This window comes from Macaca mulatta, chromosome 2, assembly GCF_049350105.2.
Source record: "Macaca mulatta isolate MMU2019108-1 chromosome 2, T2T-MMU8v2.0, whole genome shotgun sequence".
NCBI classification, from domain to species: Eukaryota; Metazoa; Chordata; class Mammalia; order Primates; family Cercopithecidae; genus Macaca; species Macaca mulatta.
Window position 1 is genome coordinate 45,392,910 of NC_133407.1, and position 26,535 is coordinate 45,419,444.

A 26,535-nucleotide genomic window follows, 5' to 3' on the forward strand; every position below is an offset into this window, starting at 1 on the left:
AATGTATCAGAAGAAAATCTAGGTGGTATTGATAATTTAGTGTGATAAACTTTTATTTAAGGAAGACAGAAAAAAACCTAACAGCCTTAAGGGGAAAGACATTTTTTAAGTAAAAGATAATGTATATGACAGAAAATGCCATATACAAATCAAGAGACAGATGTGAGACTGGGGAAAACTATTTCTAATATACAAAGTAGCTAAAAATCAAAAGAAAAAAAGAAAGAAAAATGGGGGAAAGAATAAAACAAGCAAATTACAAAAGAGAAAATGCAAAAGGTAAACATACATAAAAGTATTTTCAATAAGACATACAGACCAATGGAACAAAATAGCCCAGAAATAAATCCATAATTTATAGCCGTCTGATTTTTGACAAGGTTGCCAAGAACACACAACAGGGCAAGGATTGCCTCTTCAATAAATGGTGTTGTGACAACTGAACATCCATATGCAGAAGAATAAAACTGGACTTTTATCTTACCATAAACAAAATCAACTCAAAATGGATTAAAAACCTAAACATTAAGACCTTAAAGTATAAAACTACTAGAAAAAAACATAGGACAGAAACCTCTTGACACTGGTCTTGGCAATAATTTTTTGGATATGACTGGTGACACGGCTGAATTAATAAAGTCATATTTGGGAAAAGTACATGGCAAAAAGGCATAAACATTTTTGTTCATGTTTTGAGACAGGGATTTGCTCTGACACCCACGCTGGAGTGCAGTGAGGCAATCATGGCTCACTGCAGCCTCGACCTCCTGGGCTCAAGCGATCCTCTCACTTCAGCCTCCCAGGCAGTTGGGAATACAGGCATACACCACAATATCCAGTTAATTTTTTTTGGAGGGGTAGAGGTTGGGTCTTGCTATGTTGCCCAGGGTGGGCTTGAATTCCTGGGCTCAGGCAATCCTCCCAAAGTGTTGAGATTACAGGCGCGAGCCATAAACATTATTTTTGATGAGAATTTCAGCTGGAGGATGAGCAGAACAGTTGTCAAGATATAACAAAATCTTGCAGTCATCATCCAGTCAGCTTCCCTGCAGTGAGCACAAGCTGCTGGTACAAAATGTTTGTGAAATCAATCTGAAAAGATGTCCCTGGTGATCCATGCCTTTTTATCAGCATAATAATGGATTGGTATTAAATTAACACCTTGAAAACAGTGAGAACGCAAGCTTTTGCCTATCACAGCAAGTTTACACTTATGCATGCCTGCTGCATAAGCATAACCCAGCACAGTTATTTGGTCCTTGGCATCTTTAATTCTTGGAAGGGCTGTTTCATCAGCCGCAGTCAGTGTCTTTCTAGGGCAAAAATGCCCAAACGGTAATGTTTCATCAGCATTACAGACTTGTTCTGACATCACTAGCAAAGACCGTGGCAAACGTGTCAATGAATTTCTCTTACTTCATGATAAGCAGGTGCTTTATCATCCTATTTACAAGTTCAGTGCTGTGACTTTTTAAATTTATTTATTTTTGAGATGGAGTCTCACTCTATCACCCAGGCTAGAGTGCAGTGGCACAATCTCGGCTCACTGCAACCTCCATCTCCTGAATTCAAGTAATTGCCATGCCTCAGCCTCCTGAGTAGCTGGGACTACAGGCGTGAACCACCAACAGGGCTAATTTTTGTATTTTTAGTACGGTCGGGGTTTCACCATGTTGGCCAGGCTGGTCTTGAACTCCTGACCTCAAGTGATCTGCCCAACTTGGCCTCCCAAAGTGCTGGGATTACAGGCATGAGGCACTGTGCCCAGCCTACTTTTTCATTTTTATTATTACTATTTTTTAGTATGGAATGCTTCATGAATTTGTATGTCATGCTTGCGCAAGGGCCATGCTAATCTTCTCTGTATCATTCCAGTTTTTTAAAGCATATGTACACTGACGAGAGCGTTACGTCTTTTTTTAAACTTTTGCAACCAGTATGTTGAATGTTCACACTTCTCTCCAATTTCCAGTTCACTGTGATAGATCTGTTTGTTTCATTATCAGCCTGCCATTAAATGGCATGTATTCACAGCAGTGCTGACAAATGTAGTACTTCAATACATGATTGATATCCTCATTTGTAGCTTTATGCAGTATTCTCTTTTTCATTAACTTCTGCTCATCACTTTCAGCACAGAATGTTAACAGCTCACCCTTCTGTTTCTTCAGGTCATATATGGACATTATAATATCATACTCTTCTAAAAGACAGTTCACACTTACACCGTAGTCAAGTTTCTCCAACAACTTGACTTTCTATGCTACAGGAAAACATAAATGCTTCCTATTTTTCTTGACACCAACACCCATAGGGGTAGCTGCAGTCCTTTTTGACACTGTCAACACTATCTTCACGCCAGAACAAAGAATAAGCAAAATAACACAGTGAGCAATGCACATAGGCCTGGGCCCCATTTGGGGCATTGTGGGGAACCTCCCATTGGTGCATCTGGCCTACACATGTGCCATTTTATTACCCTTTGTGGGTGTGCTTAGGTGGGGGAATCTGGGTGTGTGCAGAAAAGGTATATTGCAGCTGAAGAGGGCTGGGAGGGTCTTCTATCCCTTGGGATGCAATTAAGCTGTGTGTTGTGTACCTGCATTTTGACTGCAACCCATCCCATGATGCCAGGTATAGATTTTCCATTTGTGGCATCAGGTTGATGCTCAAAATTTCTAATTTTTGGAGCATTTCAAATTTCTGATTTTCAGATTAGGGATGCTTAATCTGTACCACAATTTACTTATCTATTGTCCTGTGGACTGGTATTGGGTGGTTTCCAGTTTAGTTATTATGAATAGTCTTGTACAAAAAACATTTTTTAAACATACTTTCCCCTCCTCTTGGTAAATATCTAAGAATGGAATTGCTGGGTCCTAGGGTAGGTGTATAATTTACTTTATGAGAAACTGCCAGATAGATATGAAAAGTGCTTTTATCCATTTTATACTCCCATTAGCAGTGTATAAAAATTCCAGCTGCTCCACATTCTTGCCAACATTGGGTATTGCCTTTTAAGTTTTTTCCATTCAACCGAAATTATAGTACAGTGGTATCTTATCATGTTTTTAATTTATATTTGCCTGATGCCTAATGATATTGAGCACTTTTCCATTGCTTATTATTTGTATATCTTGCTTTGTGAAAATGGTCCTTCAAAAATATTTTGCCCATTTAAAAAATTGGGTTCTATATCTTTGAGTTGGAAATGTTGGTTATATACTCTGGATACCGGTTCCATGCATGTGTATGTTCTGCATATATTTTTTTCTCTTAGTCTGTGGCTTACCTACTCTTTTTAAAATAGCACCATTTGATAAGTGGAAATATTTTGATTTTGGTGAAATCTATTTTCTCAATTTCTTTCTTTTATGGTTAGTGATTTCAGAATCTTGATCAAAATTTTCTCCTAAGTTTGCTTCAAGAAGTTTTATAGTTTTAGCTTTTATTAATACATTTAGATCTATGACATATTTTGAATTAAGTTTTGTGTATGGTGTGAGGTATGGGTCAAGATTCACTTTTATTCACAAATACAGCCAGTAGTTCCAGCACCAACTTTTGAAAAGCACTTTCTTTACTCACTGAATGCTTTGGTGCCTTAATTGAAGATGAATTAACGGCGTAAACATATATTTGGGTGGATTATTTCTGTTCCAATTTATCTATTTGCTTATTGCTATACCAATAACACAGTGTCTTGATTAATGTGGCTTCATGGTAAGTCTGGAAATCAGGTAATGTAAGTCCTTCAACACTGTTCTTTATATGGATTGTTTTGGTTTTCTCCTTTGCAATCTTATAAAAACTTTAGAATCATATTTTCAATTACATAAAAACCTGCTAGGATTTTCACTGGGATTGAGTTTAAATATCAAATTGAGGAGGACATACACCTTGATAATATTAAGTCTTCAAATCCATGAACATGATATAATCCCTTCATCTATTTAGGTTTTCCATCTCTTTCAGGGTAGAGGGCTTCCACATAGGTTGTTAAGTTTATAGCTGTGTATATTTTTAAATGCTATTTTAAGCAGAATCTTTAAGCTTCTTAAAAGTTTTGTATTTTCAAATGGTTTGTTGCTAGTATATGGAAATACAGTTAGTTTTTGTACATATCTTACACTCTGTAACCTTGCTAAAGTTACGTATCAGTTTCTCTTTTGAAGATTCCTTAGAATTTTTACATAAATAATGCCACCTGCAAATAAAAACAATTTTACTTATTTTCTTCATCTTAACACACTAGACCTCCAGTAAAACGTTAGAAAGAAGTGGTTAGAATGGACATCTTGTCCTATTCTTGACTTTACAGGAAAATGGTCCTTCTTTTACTATTAAGTATGTTGTTTGCAGTAAGATTTTTTATATGCCTTTATCATAAGGTTGAGGAAGTTTCTCGTTATCCCTGTTTGTTGAACATTTCTATTAAAATTGGGTGTTTATGAAAAAAATATTCTTGGTCAGATAGTGGAAGGTGGAAAAAAAAAACTGGATGTTGAATACTGATAATGTGGTAAATTACACCACAAAGTAACCTTGTATTTCTAAAATAAATCCCATTTGGTCATGAGTATTATCCTTCTTATACACTGCCAGATTCTATCTCATGTTTTTTGTTTGTTTGTTTTTGAGATGGAGTCTGGCTCTGTTGTCCAGGCTAGAGTACAGTGGTGGGATCTCTGCTCACTGCAATCTCTGCCTCTGAGGGTTCAAGCAATTCTCCTGCCTCAGCCTCCCAAGAAGCTGGGACTACAAGCGCCCGCCACCACGCCCTGCTAATTTTTGGTATTTTTAGTGGAGACGGGATTTCATCGTGTTAGCCAGGATGGTCTTGATCTCCTGATCTTGTGATCCGCCTGCCTCGGCCTCCCAAAGTGCTGAGATTACAGGCATGAGCCACCGTGCCTGGTCTCATGTTACTTTCTTAGGAGTTTTTGCATCTACTTTTAGGAGGAGTATCAGTCAGAATTTTCATTTCTTTTAACGCCATGTCAAATTTGAGTATCTGGAATATGCTAGTCTAATAAAATGTTGGGAAGCAATTTCCTTTCTTCTATTTTCTGAAACTGTGTAAAACTGGCATTATTTCGGCCAGGCACAGTGGCTAACGCCTGTAATCCCAGCACTTCGGGAGGGTGAGGCGGACGGATCATGAGGTCAGGAGATCGAGGCTATCCTGGCTAACACAGTGAAACCCCGTCTCTACTAAAAGTACAAAAAATTAGCTGGGCTTGGTGGTGGGCGCCTGTAGTCCCAGCTACTCGGGAGGCTGAGGCAGGAGAATGGCGTGAACCCAGGAGGCAGAGCTTGCAGCGAGCGGAGATAGTGCCACTGCACTCCAGCCTGGGAAACAGGGCAAGACTCCATCTCACACACACACACACAAAAAGATTGGCATTATTTCTTAAATGTTTGCTAGAATTCACAAGTGAAGACATCTGGGCCTAGAATATATAAAAGACTATTTGGATTTTTATATTTTTTTCTGTGAGTTTTGCTAAGTTGTGATGAAATATGTTCACTTCATCTAGGTTGCTGAATTTGTTGACATAAAGTTTGATCATAACATTCCTTAACTATCCTTTTACTATATGTAGGAACTGTAAGATATCTCCTTTCATTCCCAATATTGGCAATTTATGTCTGTCTTCCTCACTTTTATTTAACTTTCTTGATTAGTTTAGGTAGGATTTACTGACTTTATTAATCTTTTCAAAGAACCAACTTTTGATGTCATTAATTTTTCTCCATTGTTTGTTCATTTTCTGTAAATTTCTGCTTCTTTTTATTTCCCTCATTCTGCTTGAGTTTAATTTGCTCTTCTTTTTTTATCTTCTTAAGGCAGAAGCTTAAGTAGTTTATTTTACATCTTCTTCTTGTTTAGCATAAATATCTAGAACCTTAAATTTCCTTTTAAGCCCTGCTTTTGTCATATCCTACCGACCATGGATCCTTTTTTTTTTTCTTTCCTGAGGGGAAAAAAAGCAATCCTCCCGTCTTGGCCTCCCAAAGTGTTGGGATAACAGGCTACCACGCTCAGCCCCAATTATGATGTATTGTATTTTAATTATCATTCAGATCAAAATATTTTCTAATTTTTCTTTTAATTTCTTCTTTCATCATAGGTTATTTAGAAGTGTGCTATTCAGTTTCAAAACATATGGGGATTCCCCAGATCTTTGTTACTATTTCTAATTTAATTTTATGAATAGGCTTATAGCATTATTCAAATCTTCTTTATCCTTATTGAATTTTTGTCCTCTTGTGTTATTCCTCAGAGAAAAGTGTTGAAATTTCTAGCTATAATTCTGATAATTTTTGTTTCATGTATTTTAGGCTCCTTATGAGGTACCATATATTTAGGATTTTTATGTCTTCTTGAACTGAACTCTTTTATCTGTATAAAACATCTCTTTATCTCTGGTAATATTACTCCTTGTTCTGAAGACTACTTTGTCTAATAATAGTAAAGCCACTTCAGCCTTATTATAATTAGCATACCTAGAAGTTTTTATGCACATAATGAAGAGGGTAGTTAAATCTCATTAACAAAACATAAATGGTGATTAAAATCCATTGCTCATTAACTTATGTGAAATAGTCTCTGATTAAGAATATATGTGTATGTAATGATTATTTCATGCACTGACCTCATCAATAAAAGGGATTAACACCACAGCTTCCCATTCCTGTTGTTTCCCATTTAGGTCAGTTTTAAAATCAGGTGGGTAATATTCTATAATTGGTGAATCTTCACTGGTCATCAAATGCTGTGAAAATATAAAATAGCATAATAGAAATATAAGAACCAATATCAATATAGCTTTTTGTCAATGTATTTATAATATTTCCTCATGTTAGTTTAAAATTTATAAGCAAACTAAATTTTTGTATCTTAGATATGTCACGATATACTTGCTATATTTTGATTTTCAACTATAAGAATTCTGATTTCACTGCTACTCCTCATTTACATATTTTACTAACCTAGTTATGTAGCAAAGTCATCCTTACTCTCAACATTCATTTTAAATTAGTTTTTCTTGTTTTTTTCACTCTACAAGACACACAGCTAAATTGTTTTTCTATTCAGACTTCATTCAGTTCACCTAAAAGGCATCTAGTAGTCCTCTATTTTTAGCCTCAAATTGACAATTCACTTTCATGTCATGAAGAACTGATTCTATTAAGTAATGTAACATCCAAGATAGTTTACAAGAAAAATATCCTAAAATCCAAGAACCACTGCACCACTAATATCAAAGAGAAATAGTTCAATAACACATTTCTATGACTTTATAATGGAGGTAGACAAAGAAAGCATAAGGAAATAAAGCAGTATACTCTCAGGGTAATACTCAAAATATTTAAAATAACCAGTATGGCATGGGCACTGTACAATAAAACAGACTGTAAAACACTTGCATGGTCATGCTGGTCCAGAGTGGTTGAGTATTAAAGCATATTGTATCCAAAGGCAGGAAAAAAAGAATCAAAGAAACTTATGAAGAAAGGGAAGCCAGGACCAAGAATGGGTTAAGGTTCAGAAAGATGCAGAAGGGAGTCTGACACTGCTAAAGAAGTAAAAGGTGTGTGTGTGTCTACTCCAATTCCTGACCAAACCATGGAATTAAAAGAACAGATTGTTACCCTCGAAGAATGATACAAAGTATAACTTCAGAATCACCTTAGTAGGCTTAGCATAATTTTGGTAACCTTATCACTCCTGAAATATTTTCCTCCTGTTACATGAAATATGTTAACCAAAGAAAGCTTTTTATTTCACAATTTGATAAATAAAATGTTTAAAAACAAACATATACTGAGGTAGTACAGCTGTTGGGATAAACGACTTATTAGAACCATCCCTGTACCAAAAGGTAGAGAATAAAAGGAAGAGAAATGAATCTATAAATGTTAGACAAAGTAGATAGCTTCAGATTTTGTCTGTTTTAGTCTACTTTCTTCAGTGTAGAGACAAATTGAAAATCTGTTAAAAGGTGCTGAAAATGAAGCCAGGCTCTGAATGGTTTACAGTTTCTTTGCATCTTCAAAACAAAGCTAACTTTAAATCAAGGAATTACTTTTCAAGGGACTTGTTAAACAAATACTATAGTTTAAAAGTGAAAATAACTATTTAGCCACCAAATAAATTTGAGTATTATTGTTTGTCCTAAATATCAAAAAGGACATAAAAACATTTAATTCTAAAGCCCACCTGGTAGCATGTAGGAAGTAAATTTTTGCTGGCTGCTGGAAGTACAGCAAGAAGCTGTTCAAACGGCTTAAAAGGTTTTCCTAGTTCAAAATGGATTCTGAGTGTACTGATGTTGCGTATATCAGATAGGAAAGGTGCATAATGATAAGGATAATACCTATAAAACAAAACTGAGTTTTAAACAACTGGCATCTTTATGAATTAGGTTAATAAGCATATGCTTTTCCCCATATTTTAAACACCATATAAAAATGATTTTGAAAAATTAGTACTGCCCATAATTCTACCATTTGAATATAAGAAATTAGCACTGTTGGAAAACTTAGGTCATTTGATGGCAACAATGTTACATTTCCTGAATTTTTTTTTTTTTTGGATGGAGTCTCACTCTGTCGCCCAGGCTGGAACACAGTGGCGCAATCCTGGCTCACTGCAAGCTCCGCCTCCCAGGTTCACGCCATTCTCTTGCCTCAGCCTCCCAAGTAGCTGGGACTACAGGCACCTGCCACCACCCTGGGCTAATGTTTTATATTTTTAGTAGAGACAGGGTTTCACCTTGTTAGCCAGGATGGTCTCGATCTCCTGACCTCGTGATCCGCCCGCCTCAGCCTCCCAAAGTGCTGGGATTACAGGCGGATTACCGGCCTATTCCCTGAATTTTTAAAGTGTGGTTTCACATTTCTGAAATTGGGATGAATGATGAATCAGATAATTGAAAAACATGTATAATGTAAGGCTTTTTTGCTTTTTTTAATTCTCAAAATGTTGATTGTGAATCTTCCAATCAATAGATTGAACCAGAAATAATGAGGTAGTCAGAAGACTTTCAGTTTGGTCACTTGAGCCTGGATCATTTAAGCAAGAGGCTGGAAACAGTTGAATGTTCTGGTAAAAGCTCACAAGGAGAGGAAGAAAAGTGAGTCTGAGCTTATCTGGCCATTACCAGTCAGATCTAAGAACTTTTATCTTTGAATTAGCATGCTTATTATTGTATTTGTGATAAGGATGAAACCGTGTATCGATCACATACACTAATTGTTTTTATTACCTTCTTATCTTAATTACAGGTATAAATATTTTATAAAGCTTTGAACAAACAACTTTTAAAAATTTCAATATGCTCGTCATGTTTGACTCAGGATACCAAAAAAATTGAAATATTTTTGTATTCCATAATTATGGCATACATTTCAAAAAAAAATGGGGAAGTTTAGGAGGCCAAATGCCATGTGGAATAGAAAATGGATAGACTTTGGAATCAGACAGGCTTTGACTTGATTCTTGGGTTTATAATCTTTAGGAAGATTACCTAACCTTTCTTTCTTTTTTTTTTTTTTTTTTTTGAGACAGAGTCTCGCTCTGTAGCCCGGGCTGGAGTGCAGTGGCCGGATCTCAGCTCACTGCAAGCTCCGCCTCCCAGGTTTACGCCATTCTCCTGCCTCAGCCTCCCGAGTAGCTGGGACTACAGGCGCCCGCCACCTCGCCCGGCTAGTTTTTTGTATTTTTTAGTAGAGACGGGGTTTCACGGTGTTCGCCAGGATGGTACCTAACCTTTCTTAACCTTTCAGAGCCTCAATTTCTTCATCTGTAAAAGGGAGAAAACAATGTTTACTTTAAATAGTTGTGAAGATTATGTGAGAGCATGCTTTTTATGTGCTTGGCCTTAATGTAAGTTACAATAGGAATAACTTACATTCACACTATTTTAAAAATGGCAAATAAAGGATTTTCTTCATGAGATGCTCCTCAGGGAGGCCCTAAGAATCAGGTGATTATAAAACTTTTTTCAAAGGCTTTATTAAGTAAAACCATAATTAATGTCACGTTATTTTGCATTGGTTTGTATTGCTAGATGGCTCTGAAACAAAGCCTAGCACAGGTGCTTTGAACAAAACCAAACCAAATGGAGCTGTGTTATCACCTAAAAGTCTCTAGTATTCACTGTATCATTGTTTGGTTTTTTATTTTTCTACTTTGGTGGATGGTCTGAGAATGCAGATGAGATTTGCTAGAATAGGAAACAGAGAAATAAAACTATTACTATTTCCAGTAAAAGCAAATAATTGGGAGGCTGAGGCACGATAATTGCTTGTACCCGGGAAGGGGAGGTTGCAGCAGTGAGCCAAGACTGAACCACTGCACCGTAGCCTCGGTGACAGAACAAGAAAGAAAGAAAATAACTCCTTTCTCTTTTCTTCTTCACTTTCTAGCCTGTCATACAAGTAAGCCCATTCTTCAGTGATTATTCTTTTTTTTTTTTTTTTTAAGAGACAGAGTCTTGTTCTGTTGCCCAGGCTGGAGTGTAGCAGTGAGACTTCAGTTCAGCTCACTGCAGCCTCCACCTCCCAAGTTCAAGCAATTCTCCTGCCTCAGCCTCCCAAGTAGCTGGGACTACAGAGGCACACCACCATGCCCAGCTAATTTTTGTATTTTTAGTAGAGATGGGGTTTCACCATGTTGGCCAGGCTAGTCTCAAACTCTCGAACTCAAGTGATCTGTCCACCTTGGCCTCCCAAAGTGCTGGGATTAGAGGCGTGAGCCACTGCACCTGAACACTTCAGTAATTATTCTTGATAGAGAATTCTTTAGCAAACACAAAAAATGTAAAGAGAATATAATGAACACCCTCACATAACCATCATTCAAACCCAATAATTATCAAGACTTTGTTAAATTTGACTAACCTTGATAGAGAACATTAAATCTTTACATTAACCAAGACCTCTTATTGTGAGCCTTCTGCTAGGGCTGGAGAAGACATTACCTATATTTCACTTAAACCTGGTTGTATGGAACTTTTAAAAAATTACCATAAGTAGAGGCCAGGCACAGCAACTCAGGCCTGTAATCCTAGCACTTTGGGAGGCCGAGGTGGGTGGATCACCTGAGGTCAGGAGTTCAAGACTAGCCTGCCCAACAAGGAGAAACACCATCTCTAATAAAAATATAAAAATTAGCCAGTCGTGGTGGTGCATGCCTGTAATCCAAGCTACTCAGGGGGCTGAGGCAGAAGAATTGCTTGAACCCAGGAGGCGGAGACTGCAATGAGCTAAGATCATGCCACTGCATTCCAGCCTGGGCAACAGAGTGAGACTCTGTCTCAAAAAAATAAAAAAACAATTACCATAAGTAGAAATAAAAGGAAGTGCTCCCTAAATAAGACTCTAGTAGAATGAATCATTATAAAAAGACAAAACTTTATTTTTGTTTTTATTCTCTCACCAGCTCCAGGACTGAACTCCATGATAGTAATAGTGCAAAATCCACTGTATTGCCTGAACATAACATGCAGCTTGATCAGCCAGAAAGTCACTGAAAATAGAATATTTTCATTATAACATATTTTTTGAAGATATGCCAGTGTCTTTAGAGCATGATATCTGCTGATACAACATTTTACCTCAGATGATTTATGTAATCAATGAATTAGCTATTTATAGCTAAAAATTATAATCCTAAAAACTCCAAAATATTTTTTAAAATTCCATCTTGTTATATTATAGTTTTCCTAAACCAACTTAGATAAACCTGTTATTCATATTTACTCAGTTAAAAAATGTACCACTCCTTTGGTCTGAAGATTTACCCAATGAAGCTTTGAATGTACCACAACTTTGGTTTGAAGATTTACCCAATGAAGCTTTCCATAGTGACACTACCACTCTCTTAAATAGTGGGGGTGAGACGGGAGAAAGGGATGGGAATCTTCTTTATATGGGATGATATCTCAGAGAAGCAAAGGAGAAAATCAGGAAGATCTTAAAATTTGGTTACAGAAGCTAGAACACATTCAGAAGTGCTGTATGTGAACAATATTCCCTCTAATCCTTTCTTTGTCAAAAACCAAACGCCATCTTCTAAGTTTGGGTAAAATAAGTCTTCAAATCATCAAAACAAAACAAAACAGAGCCCTGGGCTAAAGGCAAAAGGATTCACTTAAAAATTCCATAACTACGTATTTCTGGGAGGTATGTTTTTTATCATGAAAAATAATTGCTTTTTTATTATAAAAGAACTATTTCCTCATGAGTGAAAATCTGGATAATGAAGAACAGCATTTTTATCATCTTATAACCATCACTTTTACATTTTGTAGTGTTTCGGTCTTTTTTCTGTATCTAGGTTTTTTTAAGTGTTAACGAGAGCATACTGTATGTACGATTTCATGTCTTTCCTTTACAATTTGTACTTAATAATGTACTATAAGCATCCTTCCAAATTGCTATGAACTTTCTGCAAGTACCAGTTTAGCAGTTCTGCAGATTCTGGAGATGGAAGAGGTGACAGAGATGGTGACTGTAATGAAGAAGCAGTGGCCAATTATGATGAACCTTCTTACTGGACATTTAGATTATTTCTAATTTTTTACTATTATAAACAACTTTGTAACAAAAATCCTTATATATAAGGATCATTTTCTCTTCAGCAATTTTTATCACAGTAATATAATACAAGTCAGAATTAATACCATCTTCTTCAAAACCAGATTAGTTGAAACATATACAATAATTAATGAAACCAAAAAATCCTTTTTCTCCCACTACTTTATCAAAATTACGTTGTTTTCTGAATAACTGTAAAATCTGATTTTTTCTATTTTAAAATAAAAGCATTGGCAAAAACGTACTCAGATACTATGTCAACCCCCATCTTCGTCATGTAATATGTTCTTTTATATTGTCTAAACTCAGTTTCAAATAGGTCATCATCTTCAGTCTCATCTTCTAAATTATCTGGGAAAAAAGAAAGATAGTGACTGACAATTATGAATAGCCTGTTTTTCCACCTAATGATTTGATAAATGCATATCCAAGTTGATGCTTATAAGCTATCACAGAAATCTGTTCCACCCAAAATTCGTAATAATAAAGAAAAGGTACAACTATCCTGTCAAAGTAGTAACATATCAAAACATATACTTCGTACTTACCCTTAGAAGTTACCATTTCGCCTTCATTTTTGTCTAAAGCAGCCCAACACAGAGAATTTTCCTGGCCCTATAAATTGTAAATCAACATAAAATGAATGGTAAGATACATTTCAAAATAAGATGTTATTTCTCTTCCATGCACCCATTTGCTTTTCTATAGTTCTTCCATGTTATAACATCCTTCATATCCTGCCCACCTGTTTTTCCTCCCTTGTGATCTCAATCCTTTCTCTCCTCTATTCTCTGATTTCCTATCTACTGCCAATGACTCTCTTTAGTTCTTCCTACTCCCTTATCCCCATTTCCTTTCTTTCATCCAACTTATGGCCTCTACAAACTTCCTGTGTCTGGGCTATTCCTGTACAGTGTCTCTAAAGTTAACTGCATATGGCTGGAAGACTGGTGAAGTTTAAGGACCAAATTGTGGTGGGGAAACCAGGGATTACTGACAGGTAAGTTTTGTGTGTACAGGTTCCCAAAAAGTTGCAGAACGTGTTTTCTTAGGGGAGAAAGAAAAAAAAAAAAACACCACACACAAAAACCAGTGGAATGCAGACTGACTGCTGCCAAGTTTCAGTGAGGAGGAGCTAAGTAGGGAGAAGGACTACACTATAGAAAACAAGGTCAGTTGCCCCTCCTGGAGCAAGAGTCGTTAGGTTTGAACCTAAATAGAACCAGTACAGCGAGGACAGTAAGAAACTCAACAGCATCGTGGCCGGGCGCGGTGGCTCACACCTGTAATCCCAGCACTTAAGAGAGGCCGAGGTGGGCGGACCACAAGGTCAGGAGTTCGAGACCAGCATTACTAACATAGTGAAAACCCGTCTCTACTAAAAAAATATAAAAATTAGCTGGGTGGTGGTGCACACCTCTAATCCCAACTACTCAGGAGGCTGAGGCAGGAGAATCGCTTGAACTCAGGAGGTGGAGGTTGCAGTGAGCCAAGATTGTGCCATTGCACACCAGCCTGGGTGACAGAGCGACACACTATCTCCAAACAAACAAACAAACAAACAAACAACAACAGAATCCAATAATTATGGAGAGGCTAAGGAATTTTCACAAGAGGTTTACTTTTCAAGTTAACACAAGACACTCTTTGGAGATTATCAGAGATGTTTTGCAGGGCACTATCATATTCTAATTGATTCTATTATTCATTTATTAAGCACATAACATTTACTAGATACTGTGCTACTAAGTTTGCACAAAAGTAATTGTGGTTTTTGCCATTACTGTTAGACTATTGTATTTTATATGTAAATCATTTCTAGAGAAAAATCACTGATCTAGTTAATATCTCATATCATTAAATGCTATAAATATCCACATTTTAAAAACTAGTCCATTGTTTTAAAATAACAATTTTTTTTTTAATTAAAAAAAATTGCCAGGGGAAAGCATGAATGCAGTCCTCCACTACCATAAGTCATGCAGTTGAGTTTCCCACATTTGGCGAAATCGCAGGGCATCAGCACATCCAGAGTGCAATGGATAAATCTCGCCCTGGGAAAACCACCCTCATGATCATGGTATCCTCCCTGTCAGGTTTTAAATAATTGTTTTTCTTTTTTTTTGAAACAGAGTCTCACTCTATCAGCCAGGCTGGAGTGCAGTGGCCTGATCTTGGCTCACTGCAACCTCTGTCTCCCAGGTGCAAGCGATTCTTGTGCCTCAGCCTCCCAAGTAGCTGGGACTACAGGTGCCCGCCACCACACCCAGCTAATTTTTGTTTTTTTAGTAGAGATGGGGTTTCGCCATGTTGGTCAGGCTGGTCTCAAACTCCTGACTTCAGGTAATTCACCCACCTCTGCCTCCCGAAGTGCTGGGATTACAGGTGTGAGCCACTGTACCTGGCCTTAAATAACTATTTTTAATAACATGTTTTAAATCATTTTTTAAAAAAGATAAATAATTTTCTGGGCTTTCATGTTTAGAAATGTTTTCCACATTTATTAACATAAAACACAATGTACCTCTTCAACAGTAAAAATAAGAAACTGATTATTGAAGACCTGGTTAAGTGATAGAAGCTAATAGAAAAAAAGAAACCAATTTCTGAAATGCCTATAGAGAGGAAGAAACAGAAATAAAACGAGGCAATCCCAAATCATAAGAAGAAAAATGAGAAACAAAGAATATAATTTTTGCCGTTACAGTTAAAATAATGAAAGGACACCTAAAAAAATAGACACCTTTAATTTTTTCTTTTCCTTGTAGTTCCTGGCTTCTTCTGCTGCTACACCTGCTGCTTCATTGAGGTACTTGTTACCAACTTTGCTTTCAAACCATTTTAGGTCCACAAAAACTTCACTGAAGTGCTCCCGATCAAACTGTACAAAAATATTTAAATTTATTTTAAAATAATTTAAGTATATCTAGAAAAATACAAATCAAACTTATAACAGTGACTACTACTGGGGTATAGGAAATTGGAGAATGTTACTCTTTTGTAAATGTGGGAAACCTCATGTGTGACTCTAAAAATACAAATAGAAAGCAAATAAAAATAAAATTAATTTAGGTAAAAGTGTCTATACTGAATGAGCAACTGGAATAGAATTATAAAACCCCTTTCTTATGTTATTACGTAATTGGTGACTGACCACTGATAGCTACTCTGCGAAAGGAAAACAAAAATTTCTAGTTACTTACATCTGATAGTTTCACAAGGTATTTCTCAAATCGAGGTAAGTTGAGATGCCCACTTTCATTTATATAACCTAAAAGAAACAAAAATTTAAATCTGTACTAAAAGTTGACATTTTTTCTAAACAATTCCACAAAATTCTTTCTACAAAATGTTGAATGTTCACGTTCTACAGCACTAATCAAGAAAAAACAGTGTTGGACTATATACAAACTGGCCCTAGTTTCTATGAATTTTATGCTACTATAATATGCAACATGTAAGTATTGAAGCCAAATATAAGAAATTCCAGGTTCCACAGAATAATCATCCAACATTTGGTAACAATTAATTAAATATGTTCTATAATATATCTAGATCATTCAATTTGATATGTTAACTTAAGGACTGATGTCCTGCTACCCTGTGGTCTGTTTTATTCAGTATCACTATGCTTGTCAATTTTCTGTTTTCACTGAAAAATCACTGCTTCATATTAAACACTCAGATGCATATCTATTCAAAAAAATTGAATTTCTATGCTTAAATATGAAAAAGGTAAAACCAATAAATTACGCTGGCTTTCTTAAGAAATTAAAGGCAAAGACTAGGCCGGGTGTGGTGGCTCATGCCTGTAATCCCAGCACTTCGGGAAGCCAAGGCAGGTGATCACTTGAGGGCAGAAGTTTGAGACCAGCCTGGTCAATATGGTAAAACCCCATCTCCACTAAAAATACAGAACTTAGCCGGGCATGGTGACACATGCCTGTAATCCCAGCTACTCAGGAGACTGAGGCACAGGCATAGCTTGAACCCACAAGGCAGAGACTGCACTCCAGTCTGGGCAATAGAGCAAGACCCCGTCCCAAAAATAAATAAATAATAAAAAATAAAGACAAAGATCAGTTAGCTATCAATAAGTGAGGTTCATTAACTCTGTTCACTTTCTTTCCCCGTGAATCACTGAAAATGACAACCTCAGAGGTTAGCACCTTAGACCAAAATAATTTCTCAATGTTTTTCTATTTTAGCTGTGCATGCAATAATCTACTAAACTAAGTCACATTTTTAGGGTGAGATGGTACTAAATTAAAGTATCCTCGAGAGATCATTAAATTCTTCTTACCCCCAAGTTCTGGCAGGATGGTAATATACGTTCCATAAAGAAGAGGCAGTGCATCATGATTAATATGTAAATGAGGTAGATGAGGGATAAAATCATTACCAACAAGAAACCCCATCAAAATCCAATCATCTATTATCCTTTCAATATCATATTTAAATGTGATCTTTTCCTACAGTAAAATGGAGAACAAAGTCAAATGCAATGAAAATTGCTGCAACGGAAATCCTTGGTCCATGGCTTTATTAATACTTACTTTTAATACTGAAAACTCATAATCAATATACTCTCTCATTAAAGACAAGTGTAGAAGGTGAAATGTAGTTTCTTCTGGAGCACATACCCTGGAATTAGTCAGATGACCAAGATACAGTGAATTGTATTTTTAAGGTCCCAGCTTAAAAACGTAACAAAGCTTAAATCAAAATTATCATCAGAAGATAGGCCTTGTAATTAAGGCATACAATTTATATGAAAGATGAAGGGTAACAAAGCAAAAAATACAACTGCAATGATAATAGATAACACATGTTAAAGTTCAAAACAATTGGTTTACATTATGTATTCTGTGGAAGGATTCTCAGAATTAAGAAGTCCTAAATAACATATAGTAGATATAAGAAACCGCTGAGATCTAGTCCATTTAAGGCTGGTCTTTTCAACAAATGGCGCAAGGCAGATTGGATATCCACATGCAAAAGAATGAAGTTGGGCTCTTACCTTACACCACACACTAAAATTAACTCAAAATGAATCAAAGATCTAACCATAAAAGTTAAAACTTGAAAACTCTTAAAAAAAAGAAAAACAGATGAGTTGGATTGTAACAAAAATTAAAAACTTTTGTGCATCAAAGGACACTATCAATGTAGTGAAAAGGCAACCTACAGAATGAGAGAAAGTATTTACAAATCATATATCTGTTAAAGAATTACTATCCAGGCATAATTTCTTTCTTCCAACATACATGCTATATCATTTACCGTTGTGTTTTCTTGCCACCAAATCGAACTTCTTCTCTTAAGAGAGAAAAATGTGCCTCATGACTTGTTAATCCAAGCATAATCTGTTGAAAAATGATTAAGAAACGTTTTTGTTCTCCTATTTTTAATAATATTAGGTTCACAAAAGCAATTAAAAAACAATTCTACACAAGGAAGAATAAGAAACAATTAGCACATTAAATAAACAAATAACAAAACATGATCTATTTGTAGCTTATGAATGGGATAAAGTGTACTTTTCTAAGAAAAATATGTTCACCTTAGCTCACATGCTTTTCATAACCATTACCCTATCCCCTATCCCCTCTCCTCTTCCTATTCCTCCAAATCCCAAAAGTCTCCTCTTGGTTTCACATATTTCTACTTGCCGTGGGGGAACTGGTTAGAAATTAGAGGTAGCAGCTTTTCTATGACCAAAGAATGCAGGACTCTTTTGGAGACCAGGATAGCCCAGGTATATGAAAAGTCAGAGGAAAAACAAAAAAAATTGAAAAGGGCACTTTCAGTTAATTTTCTCACATAGTATTCTTTTTTTTTTTTTTTTTTTGACGGACTCCAGGCTGGAGCAGTGGCGCGATCTTGGCTCACTGTAACCTCCACCTCCCAGGTTCAAGCAATTCTCCCTGCCTCAGCCTCCAGAGTAGCTGGGATTACAGGTACCTGCCACTATGCCCGGCTAATTTTTGTATTTTTTAGTAGAGATGCGGTTTAGCCATGTTGGCCAGGCTGGTCTTGAACTCCTGACCTTAGATGATCTGGCCACCTCGACCTCCCAAAGAGCTGGGATTACAGGCATGAGCCACCATGCCCGGCCTCTCACACAGTATTCTATTACCAAGTAAGTCAACAGTCTGTTGAGACATACCAATCAAATGCTATGTACTTGCATACTGTTTATTTCATGTGATTCAAACAAGAACAAAATGAAACATTTATGAGGCAATCAGGGAAATGATAATACTAACTGGTTATTTCTAGATAAAGAACGGGTTGTTAATTTCTGTTTTACGTGGGATGATGGCATTGTGGTTATGTATTTTTTTCTAAAAAAAAAAACAAAAACAAAACCCTAATCCTTTAAAGAAACATTATGAAACATATATAAATTAAATGATAAAATGTTTAGGATTTGCTTTAATAATCGGGCGGGGAGCGGGTAGGAGAGAGAAGAGACAGATGATTAGGGGTAGAAATTTAAAATTATTTAAGTCAGATGAAGGGCATAGGATGTTCATTACATTACCTTTTCTATTTTTGTTTATGCTTGAAAATTTCCATAATAAATAAAAGTCTAGTAAAGGTACTTGGAACATGGAGTTTTCAGATCAGGAGGTATCAAAAACCATGTATTAAGCCTGAGGGTGAAAAGGCAGCCCCACTTCTCTGACCTCGACAAAGTATTCACGGCAAAATATTCACAGCACTAGGATTAGTCACATCTGTAGACTAATTAGAGAGACCTGTTGGTCATAAACTATGGCTAAAAAGCTCATTTTCCAATGATTTTTAGAACTTTGGTAATGATAGAAGTAGCAATTATTATGATGTCTCCAATATTTGTTGCCACAGCCAGTAAGCTTCCTGTACAAAATGAAATCTCTTAGATATTTAACTATCTATGCGTAAGTTTATAATAATAAAAATTATACCTACCAAGTCGGCATCTAAACCATAAAGACAGTGTCTGGTGTTTGGATCATGATCTGGCTTTGCTTTCTCGGATCTGATAAATTCCATGATTTTATGCTCTCCTTCTCCAGGAGTCTAAATAAAATGTTTTTAAAAATGCAGTAATATGGTACGCTTGAGAATATTAAATAATTTTTTAAAACTCTTTAAATAAAAAGATAATAACCTCATGGCCTGAGAAGTAGATGGTAACTCCTTGCCATGACTTGTCTGTGGAAATTTTCATATTTACAAAATACTTCAGATGTTCATGTAACCTGGCCATAAATTCAGTTCCTAAAAATAATAAGTTTTAAAAAGGTTAATCTAAGAAAGACATAAAAACATTTAAGTTCTCAGTGACAACACATAACTGAATCTGAGCATGCAGGGAATAGCTAGGTAGGTATGGGATCTCCAAAGAAGGTCAAAAGCTCTCTTGCTTATCCTGAAAAACAAGTAATGTACCTTTTCCTTGCAAATATCACAACTGTTTCTAATGTCACTAGTCCCCCTAAATAAAATCAGTGTCACATAGGGAAAGTCAAGGAATTTTACTAGTGACTCAGCACTGTGCTTCAGGAATTTTCATATAAGGGCTGAGTTTGAACTCTCTAATGAACCTCAACCTTCTATTTCTTCTGCTGAATTCTGAAGTTTTTTTTTTTTTTTTAAGGCTTGCAGCTTAAATCAGATTGTCAATAATAATAATAATATTACTACTGAAATTATTACTCTGAAAAATTATTACTAATTTGGAACCTGAGTCTACAATGATTACATTTTGGGAAAGGTCAATAGTCAAAAGCAATACAGTCTAAAACCACAATCAGGATAAAACCGTTGTTAAACTGAGCAATGTGTGACCAATGCACTTAAAGAAAGAGCAAATTACCACTGTTAGTAAAGAACTAATAAGAAAGTTAGATTTTAAGATTTTCATTCGAAGTAAAGAATTATAATGACGTTAGACAAAGGTTGTAGAAGTATAGAGTATGCTGCTGCATACAAAATTAAACATAATACTGATAAATTCATTTTCCTTAAAGTCATAAAAATCTTAATCAATTTTGAGAAGCAGAGTAGTAAGTGCACTGGACTCGGAGAATCAGTTCCTTACTCTCACTACCACAATATAGCTACATCAACTTGATAAGCTACAACCTCACTGAGTCTGTTTTAACACAAATAAATGGCAGGATTAGGACAGAAAGATATACAAACATAAGTTTCTTCAAGGTCTGCAATTCTGTACACCTGGGAGATTCCTGTCCATATGTGCTCTAATTTATCTACATTTGAAAATCTCTACAGTTTTTGTAGGAGTATTTATGACCAAGGTGACCAAACCATCTCATGAGCAAACGTAAGTGGGAGAATACAGTAAATGGTACCCTAAGGCCAAAATAAATAGAGCACAGAAAGTAAAATTCATTTAAAAACCAAGTTTTCAATTTATATTTCAATTCTGTCACAATTTTTCTCCCAGCGAATTTACCTGGTGTGATACAGTTGGAATCAAATCTGGCCTCTGTAGGAAGAGTTTCTCCCTTCTCTATTGCCTTTTTAATTTTGTCTTCTGCCTCCTTTGCTGACCTTAAAGGTTAAGGGAAAAAAGTACCTTAAGTTTTCTGAAAAAAAGTGAAGATCTTTATATAAACTGCTATGTAGGTGCCTTTATAACTAAAATAGCAATTCATCAGTTTTAAGGTTCAAAACGCCCAAGTTTTGAAATGATTATGAATGATAAAAATGAGCCTCAGGCTTGTTTTGTTTATTTAAAGAACTGAATTTTTCAGGCCAGGCGCAGTGGCTCACGCCTATAACCCCAATATTTTGGGAGGCCAAGGTGGGAAGAATAATTGAGTCCAGGAGTTCAAGACCAGCTTGGGCAACAAAGGAAGATCCCATCTCTACAAAAATAAAAAAAATTAGTCAGGTACAGGGGCATGTGCCTATAGTCTCAGCTAATTGGGAGGCTGAGGCAAAAGGACCCCATGAGCCCGGGAGCTCGAGATTGCAATGAGTGATGATTGTACCCATTGCACTCCAGGTTGTGTGACAAAGTGAGTCCCTGTCTCATTTAAAAAAAAAAAAAATTGAATTTTTCAGATTAGGAATACAAAAGTAGGACATTTTAACAGAACGTTAAAAACATAATTATTGTCACAAATATATAGCAAATTCATTCTAAAAATAAGAGCAAAATATAGCTTTAAATGTTCATTTTATATATACTACATCTAATGATAATGACATTTAATGACCTTAATCATTTAATGTATACTTTTAAGATCATTAAAATTATCCCTAAGATTATATAAAAATACAATTATAAAACTGAAATACCTATCTCTGTGTTTCCTAAAAACATTTAAAATGAAAGCCTAATGACATTAATGAAATCAACTGCCAAATCATCACACTTTTGAGGCAACAGAATTTACTAGAAAGAACCTGAGTTTTACAGTCAGGCAAACCTGGTATTTGAATATGGGTGTCCTACTACCTGTCTGACTTCTACTGTAACCCCTTTGCAGCATACCAGCATGCCACATGGCATACAAGTTAGGAAGCTCTACTTTGAGTGTAGTTTCTACAGCTTTGCTACCAGCTTCATCTACTGTGCCCCACAGAATTCTATTTCTGTGATGAACAAACTCTTCTTCATGTTTAACCTCTCTCTACCAACCTCTTTAACATAACAAAAACTCTGAGGATACCAACTCATTTGTATTATCTGCAATGTCTTCTTTCCTCTTTTCTTCCCTTCCTTCTTTGGCTGACCAAACGATTATTCAATGTTGTTATGTCACAAGGTCTTGGGATATAACAAAAGAGAAATTATTCTTGGCCATGTGTGGTGGCTCACGCCTGTAATCCCAGCACTTTGGGAGGCCGAGGCAGGTGGATCATCTAAGGTCAGGAGTTTGAGACCAGCCTGGCCAACATGGCAAAACCCCGCCTCTATTAAAAATACAAAAAAATATCAGCCCGGTGTGGTGGTGTGTGCCTGTAGTCCCAGCTACTCGGGAGGCTGAGACAGGAGAATCGCTTGAACTTGGGAGGCAGAGGCCGTAGTGAGCTGAGATCGTACCTCTGCACTCTAGCCTGTGCAAGACAGAGCAACACTCTCCACAAAAAAAAAAAAAAAAAAAATTATTTCTGTTCTCAGAGATTACATTCTAGTGGGGAGGCAGAAAATTAAACAGCCATAATGTTTAATCTGGATGCAATAAAGAAAACGGGACAGGAATAAGGTAAGACTATTGAAGTAATCTAGATTAAGATAATGGTAGTCTAGGCTGAGATCGTAGCATTAAAGATGAAAAGTACATAGATGTGACAAATCTGAGACTGGATAAAGAGGATTGGATGTGAGGAATGAGAAGAGCGAGATGTCCAAATAACTCTTGGGACTTTTGGATTAGGTAGCTAGTGGCAGGTGTTGCCATTCATTGAAATAGGAAACACAGAGGGCAGGCTGTTCTAAGGGGAAGATGAGTTCAGTTCTAAATATGTTAACCCTGAAGTATATCTGGGGTTTCCAAAAGGAGACATTCAGTAGGCATTTGGATATATAGGAGCTCAGGAGAAAGCGATCCACCAGAAAGATAAATTTGGAGTCATCAGCAGAGATACAGTAATCAAAGCCATTGTATGAAATCACTCAGAGCCTAGGACAGAAACTTAAGAAACATTAATATTTAAGAAAAGCAGAGAAACAAAAGAAGACAAGGAAACTAAGAAAGTACAAAGAGAGAATGTGGTTACATGATGGTCAAAGAAAGGGAGAAGTTCAAGAAAGAAAGGTCAACATTGTTAAATGCTGTGGATAAATGAAGTTAAGTTGAAGAAAGAATTATTCTTTGGATTTAGCCATAATCTTTTTTTTTTTTTTTTTTTTTTTTTTTAAAAGGCGTAGTTTTGCTCTGTTGCCCAGGCTGGAGTGCAGTGGTGTGATCTCGGCTCACTGCATCCTCCACCTTCCGGGTTTAAGCAATTCTCTGCCTCAGCCTCCTGAGTAGCTGGGATTACAGGCGCCCACCACCACGCCTGGCTAATTGTTTTTGTATTTTTAGTAGAGACAGGGTTTCACCCCCTTGGCCAGGCTGATCTTGAACTCCTGACCTCGTGATCCACCCACCTCAGTCTCCCAAAGTGCTGGGATTACAGGTGTGAGCCACTACACCCGGCCTGGATTTAGCTGTAATCTTGTCAGGAAATTTTAGTGGCATCGTGGGGATAAAAGAAGGCAGATTTAGAAACAAGTAAAACAGGGAATTATGAATGGAGAAGGTCATTACTATAGAGAATGGCAGAAAACTGACTAGGGGATTTCTAGGAAAAATGTAGTGCTCAATACCAGCACAGTATTTAATAAATGCTTGTGGTGGTTATAATGCATTGGCCCTCAACTTCCATTCCATTCTCCTTCTAGTTTGCCTTCTGATACCAGGGAGGTTAAAAAGTTCTCAGGCTTCCCTGCAGCTAAGTATCTTGATATGACTCAGATTTTGCCAATTAGATGCCTTCATATAAGGTTTGGAAGGTGGAAGTGTGGTGATGCCTGCATCACAATTGAGGCACTGGAGCTCTGGTGTCTGCGTATATTTCAGCAATGGTAAAGAAGATCCCAGTATTCAGTATCTTTGGAGGTGCTGATAAGCAAGGAACAGGGAATCAGTTTTTTTAGTACAGATCTAGCAGGTGCACTGTAGCTCTGGAACTAACAGATGCAGCAGTAGCTTCCTAATTGCTGAATTGTAACTACAGTGATGTATTCGTAGAGCCCCAGGTGACACCAAAACCTGGTCAGACATGGTGGCTCACACCTGTAATCCCAGCACTTTGGGAGCACAAGGTAGGCAGATCACTTGAAGGGTCAGGAGTTCAAGATGAGCCTGGCCAACAGAGTGAAATCCTGTATCTATTAAAAATATTAAAAAATTGGCTGGGAACGGTGGCTCACACCTGTAATCCCAGCACTTTGGGAGACTGAGGCGGGTGGATCACCTGAGGTGAGGAGTTCGAGACCAGCCTGGCCAACGTGGTGAAACTCTGCCTCTACTAAAAGTACAAAAATTAGCTGGGAGTGGTGGCAGGTGCCTGTAATCACAGCTACTTAGGAGGTTGAGGCAGGAGAATCACTTGAGCCCGGGAGGTGGAGGTTGCAATGAGCCAAGATTGTGCCATTGCACTCCAGCCTGGGTGACAAGAGCAAAACTCCGTCTTAAAAAAAAAAAAAAAGAAAAAAAATTAGCTGGGTCTGGTGGTGCCTGCCTGTAATCCCAGCTACTTAGAAGCTGAGGCACCGATAATCACTTGAACTGGGGAGATACAGGTTACAGTGAGCTAAGACTGTACCACTGCACTCCAGCCCGGGTGATAAGAGTGAGATTCTGTTTCAACAAAGAAAGAAACAAACAAACAAAAGAACCTCCAACATATGTTTTGAGAAAGGATATCTCACTGCGTTCCTAACTCATTACTTGACTGGTAAAATATGAAACTGAGATATTTCCATTTCTGGGGGAGTTTACGCAGAAAATAAACATGAACAGAAGATTGTGTTAAATCAATTATCTTTACAATAATGTATTTTTACTAAGCTAAATAATATTCCAAAATAAAACATAAATGTTTTACCTAAAACGCCTCCCACGCTGCTGGTTCATTTTTGCTCGAGGAGCCACACCATCGACAGCCATAAAGAACACTTTCCTGGGTTTAATAATGCGAAACAACACCTCCAGGTAGTGAAAAATATCAGTAAAGATTTTATCATCTGAAATTCTAAAGTGAACATCATCATCATTAGGATGGGAGCACTGATGTATAATTCCATTCATATCCAGGTACAAGTTGTCAAATTCAGGAATCTGAAAAACAAAGAAAAATGCTTGAGATAATTTATTTTAATCAACTACAGATAAGCAGCAGGGAAAAGTGATTATTCAATTATAAAAAGAAGGATTTGTGTATTCTACTATATAAAAACCGAGCAAACAATCACAGATGAATTAAAAAAGTAAAGAATTGGTAATATGGTGACAAATTTGGTTATATACAATGCACCAATGACTTGATCAAATTTACTGTCAGGAAATAATCTACTTATTCAAAATAATATGCTCCAAGAAAACACCAAATAAAGTGCTTGGTTCATTTGGTACTCAAAATATTAGTTTAGTTCCTTCCTACCATTTGACATTAACTCCTCAAGACCTCAATTTCCTCTATAATGGGTAACAAAAAGCCCATTTACATCAAAAGGCTGTTTCTACATGGTTATCGAAAGGTTTAACATATGATGTAAAGCCTAATTGTATACTTAGTTTCATTGAAACAGTCACTGATTGGTTATATTAATTTTTACAATGTTAGATTATGCCAAGAAATTTATGAAACTGAAACCTGAAAAACAGATTTCTTGTTTGTAATATGTGGGTTAATAGTTTGTAAAATCCGACTAACAAGCATCTGCTTTTATAAGATCTTAATGGCTCTCTCATTTGTTTTTCCTCTATTTAAACGTTTGTGTTGGAACTCTTGGTCCCATCAGGAACAAAAATTTTTTTAGAAAGAAAAAAAATAAATGTGTGTGAGGAAGGGGAACATTACTGAAACAAACATACATTAAGATGGAACTGAAATGGGTGCAACTAAGGAGTTATATTTTGTAGTGTAATGAAAGAATCTTAGAATAGAGTCTGCCTTACACATTCATTAAAGTAAATTACTTTGAATTTTCAAACATAAAAACATAAGGAGCTCTCCTTGTATAAACATAATAGAATCACTTCTGAAACAGTAATTCAAGTTTTACAACATGTACAGGTAACAATATATTTTCCTGCTATTGAGAAAATGGCATGCCTTTGAGTTTTGGGAGTAAAAAGTTTTGGTCTCTGAACCAATGAACACCATCTAGAATGTTCTTACTGAGTAACA

At 36.4% G+C, this 26,535-nt stretch overlaps 1 protein-coding gene, 1 non-coding gene and 1 pseudogene across 5 annotated transcripts in view; all 3 read right to left on the bottom strand.

Moving 5' to 3' along the window:
- The window catches only part of XRN1 (5'-3' exoribonuclease 1), a 135,354-nt gene that overhangs the window by 100,774 nt on the left and 8,045 nt on the right, over positions 1 to 26,535 (bottom strand). For all 4 annotated transcript variants that reach the window (XM_077991544.1, XM_001112305.4, XM_015131995.3 and 1 more), the window contains exons 2-15: positions 25,231 to 25,463; positions 21,080 to 21,177; positions 19,769 to 19,878; positions 19,567 to 19,677; positions 17,893 to 17,975; positions 17,166 to 17,253; positions 16,913 to 17,081; positions 15,813 to 15,880; positions 15,353 to 15,490; positions 13,158 to 13,224; positions 12,855 to 12,960; positions 11,450 to 11,539; positions 8,228 to 8,384; positions 6,660 to 6,779 (exon numbers count right to left, since the gene is read on the bottom strand). In XM_077991544.1, the coding sequence (XP_077847670.1) occupies positions 6,660 to 6,779; positions 8,228 to 8,384; positions 11,450 to 11,539; positions 12,855 to 12,960; positions 13,158 to 13,224; positions 15,353 to 15,490; positions 15,813 to 15,880; positions 16,913 to 17,081; positions 17,166 to 17,253; positions 17,893 to 17,975; positions 19,567 to 19,677; positions 19,769 to 19,878; positions 21,080 to 21,177; positions 25,231 to 25,463 (1,638 nt within the window). The remainder of the gene's footprint in view (positions 1 to 6,659; positions 6,780 to 8,227; positions 8,385 to 11,449; positions 11,540 to 12,854; positions 12,961 to 13,157; positions 13,225 to 15,352; positions 15,491 to 15,812; positions 15,881 to 16,912; positions 17,082 to 17,165; positions 17,254 to 17,892; positions 17,976 to 19,566; positions 19,678 to 19,768; positions 19,879 to 21,079; positions 21,178 to 25,230; positions 25,464 to 26,535) is intronic.
- On the bottom strand, positions 1,799 to 1,896 carry LOC114676514 (U6 spliceosomal RNA; annotated as a pseudogene).
- On the bottom strand, positions 14,549 to 14,716 carry LOC114676649 (U1 spliceosomal RNA). Its single transcript, XR_003727695.1, has one exon. It is a non-coding gene; the product is annotated as a U1 spliceosomal RNA (small nuclear RNA).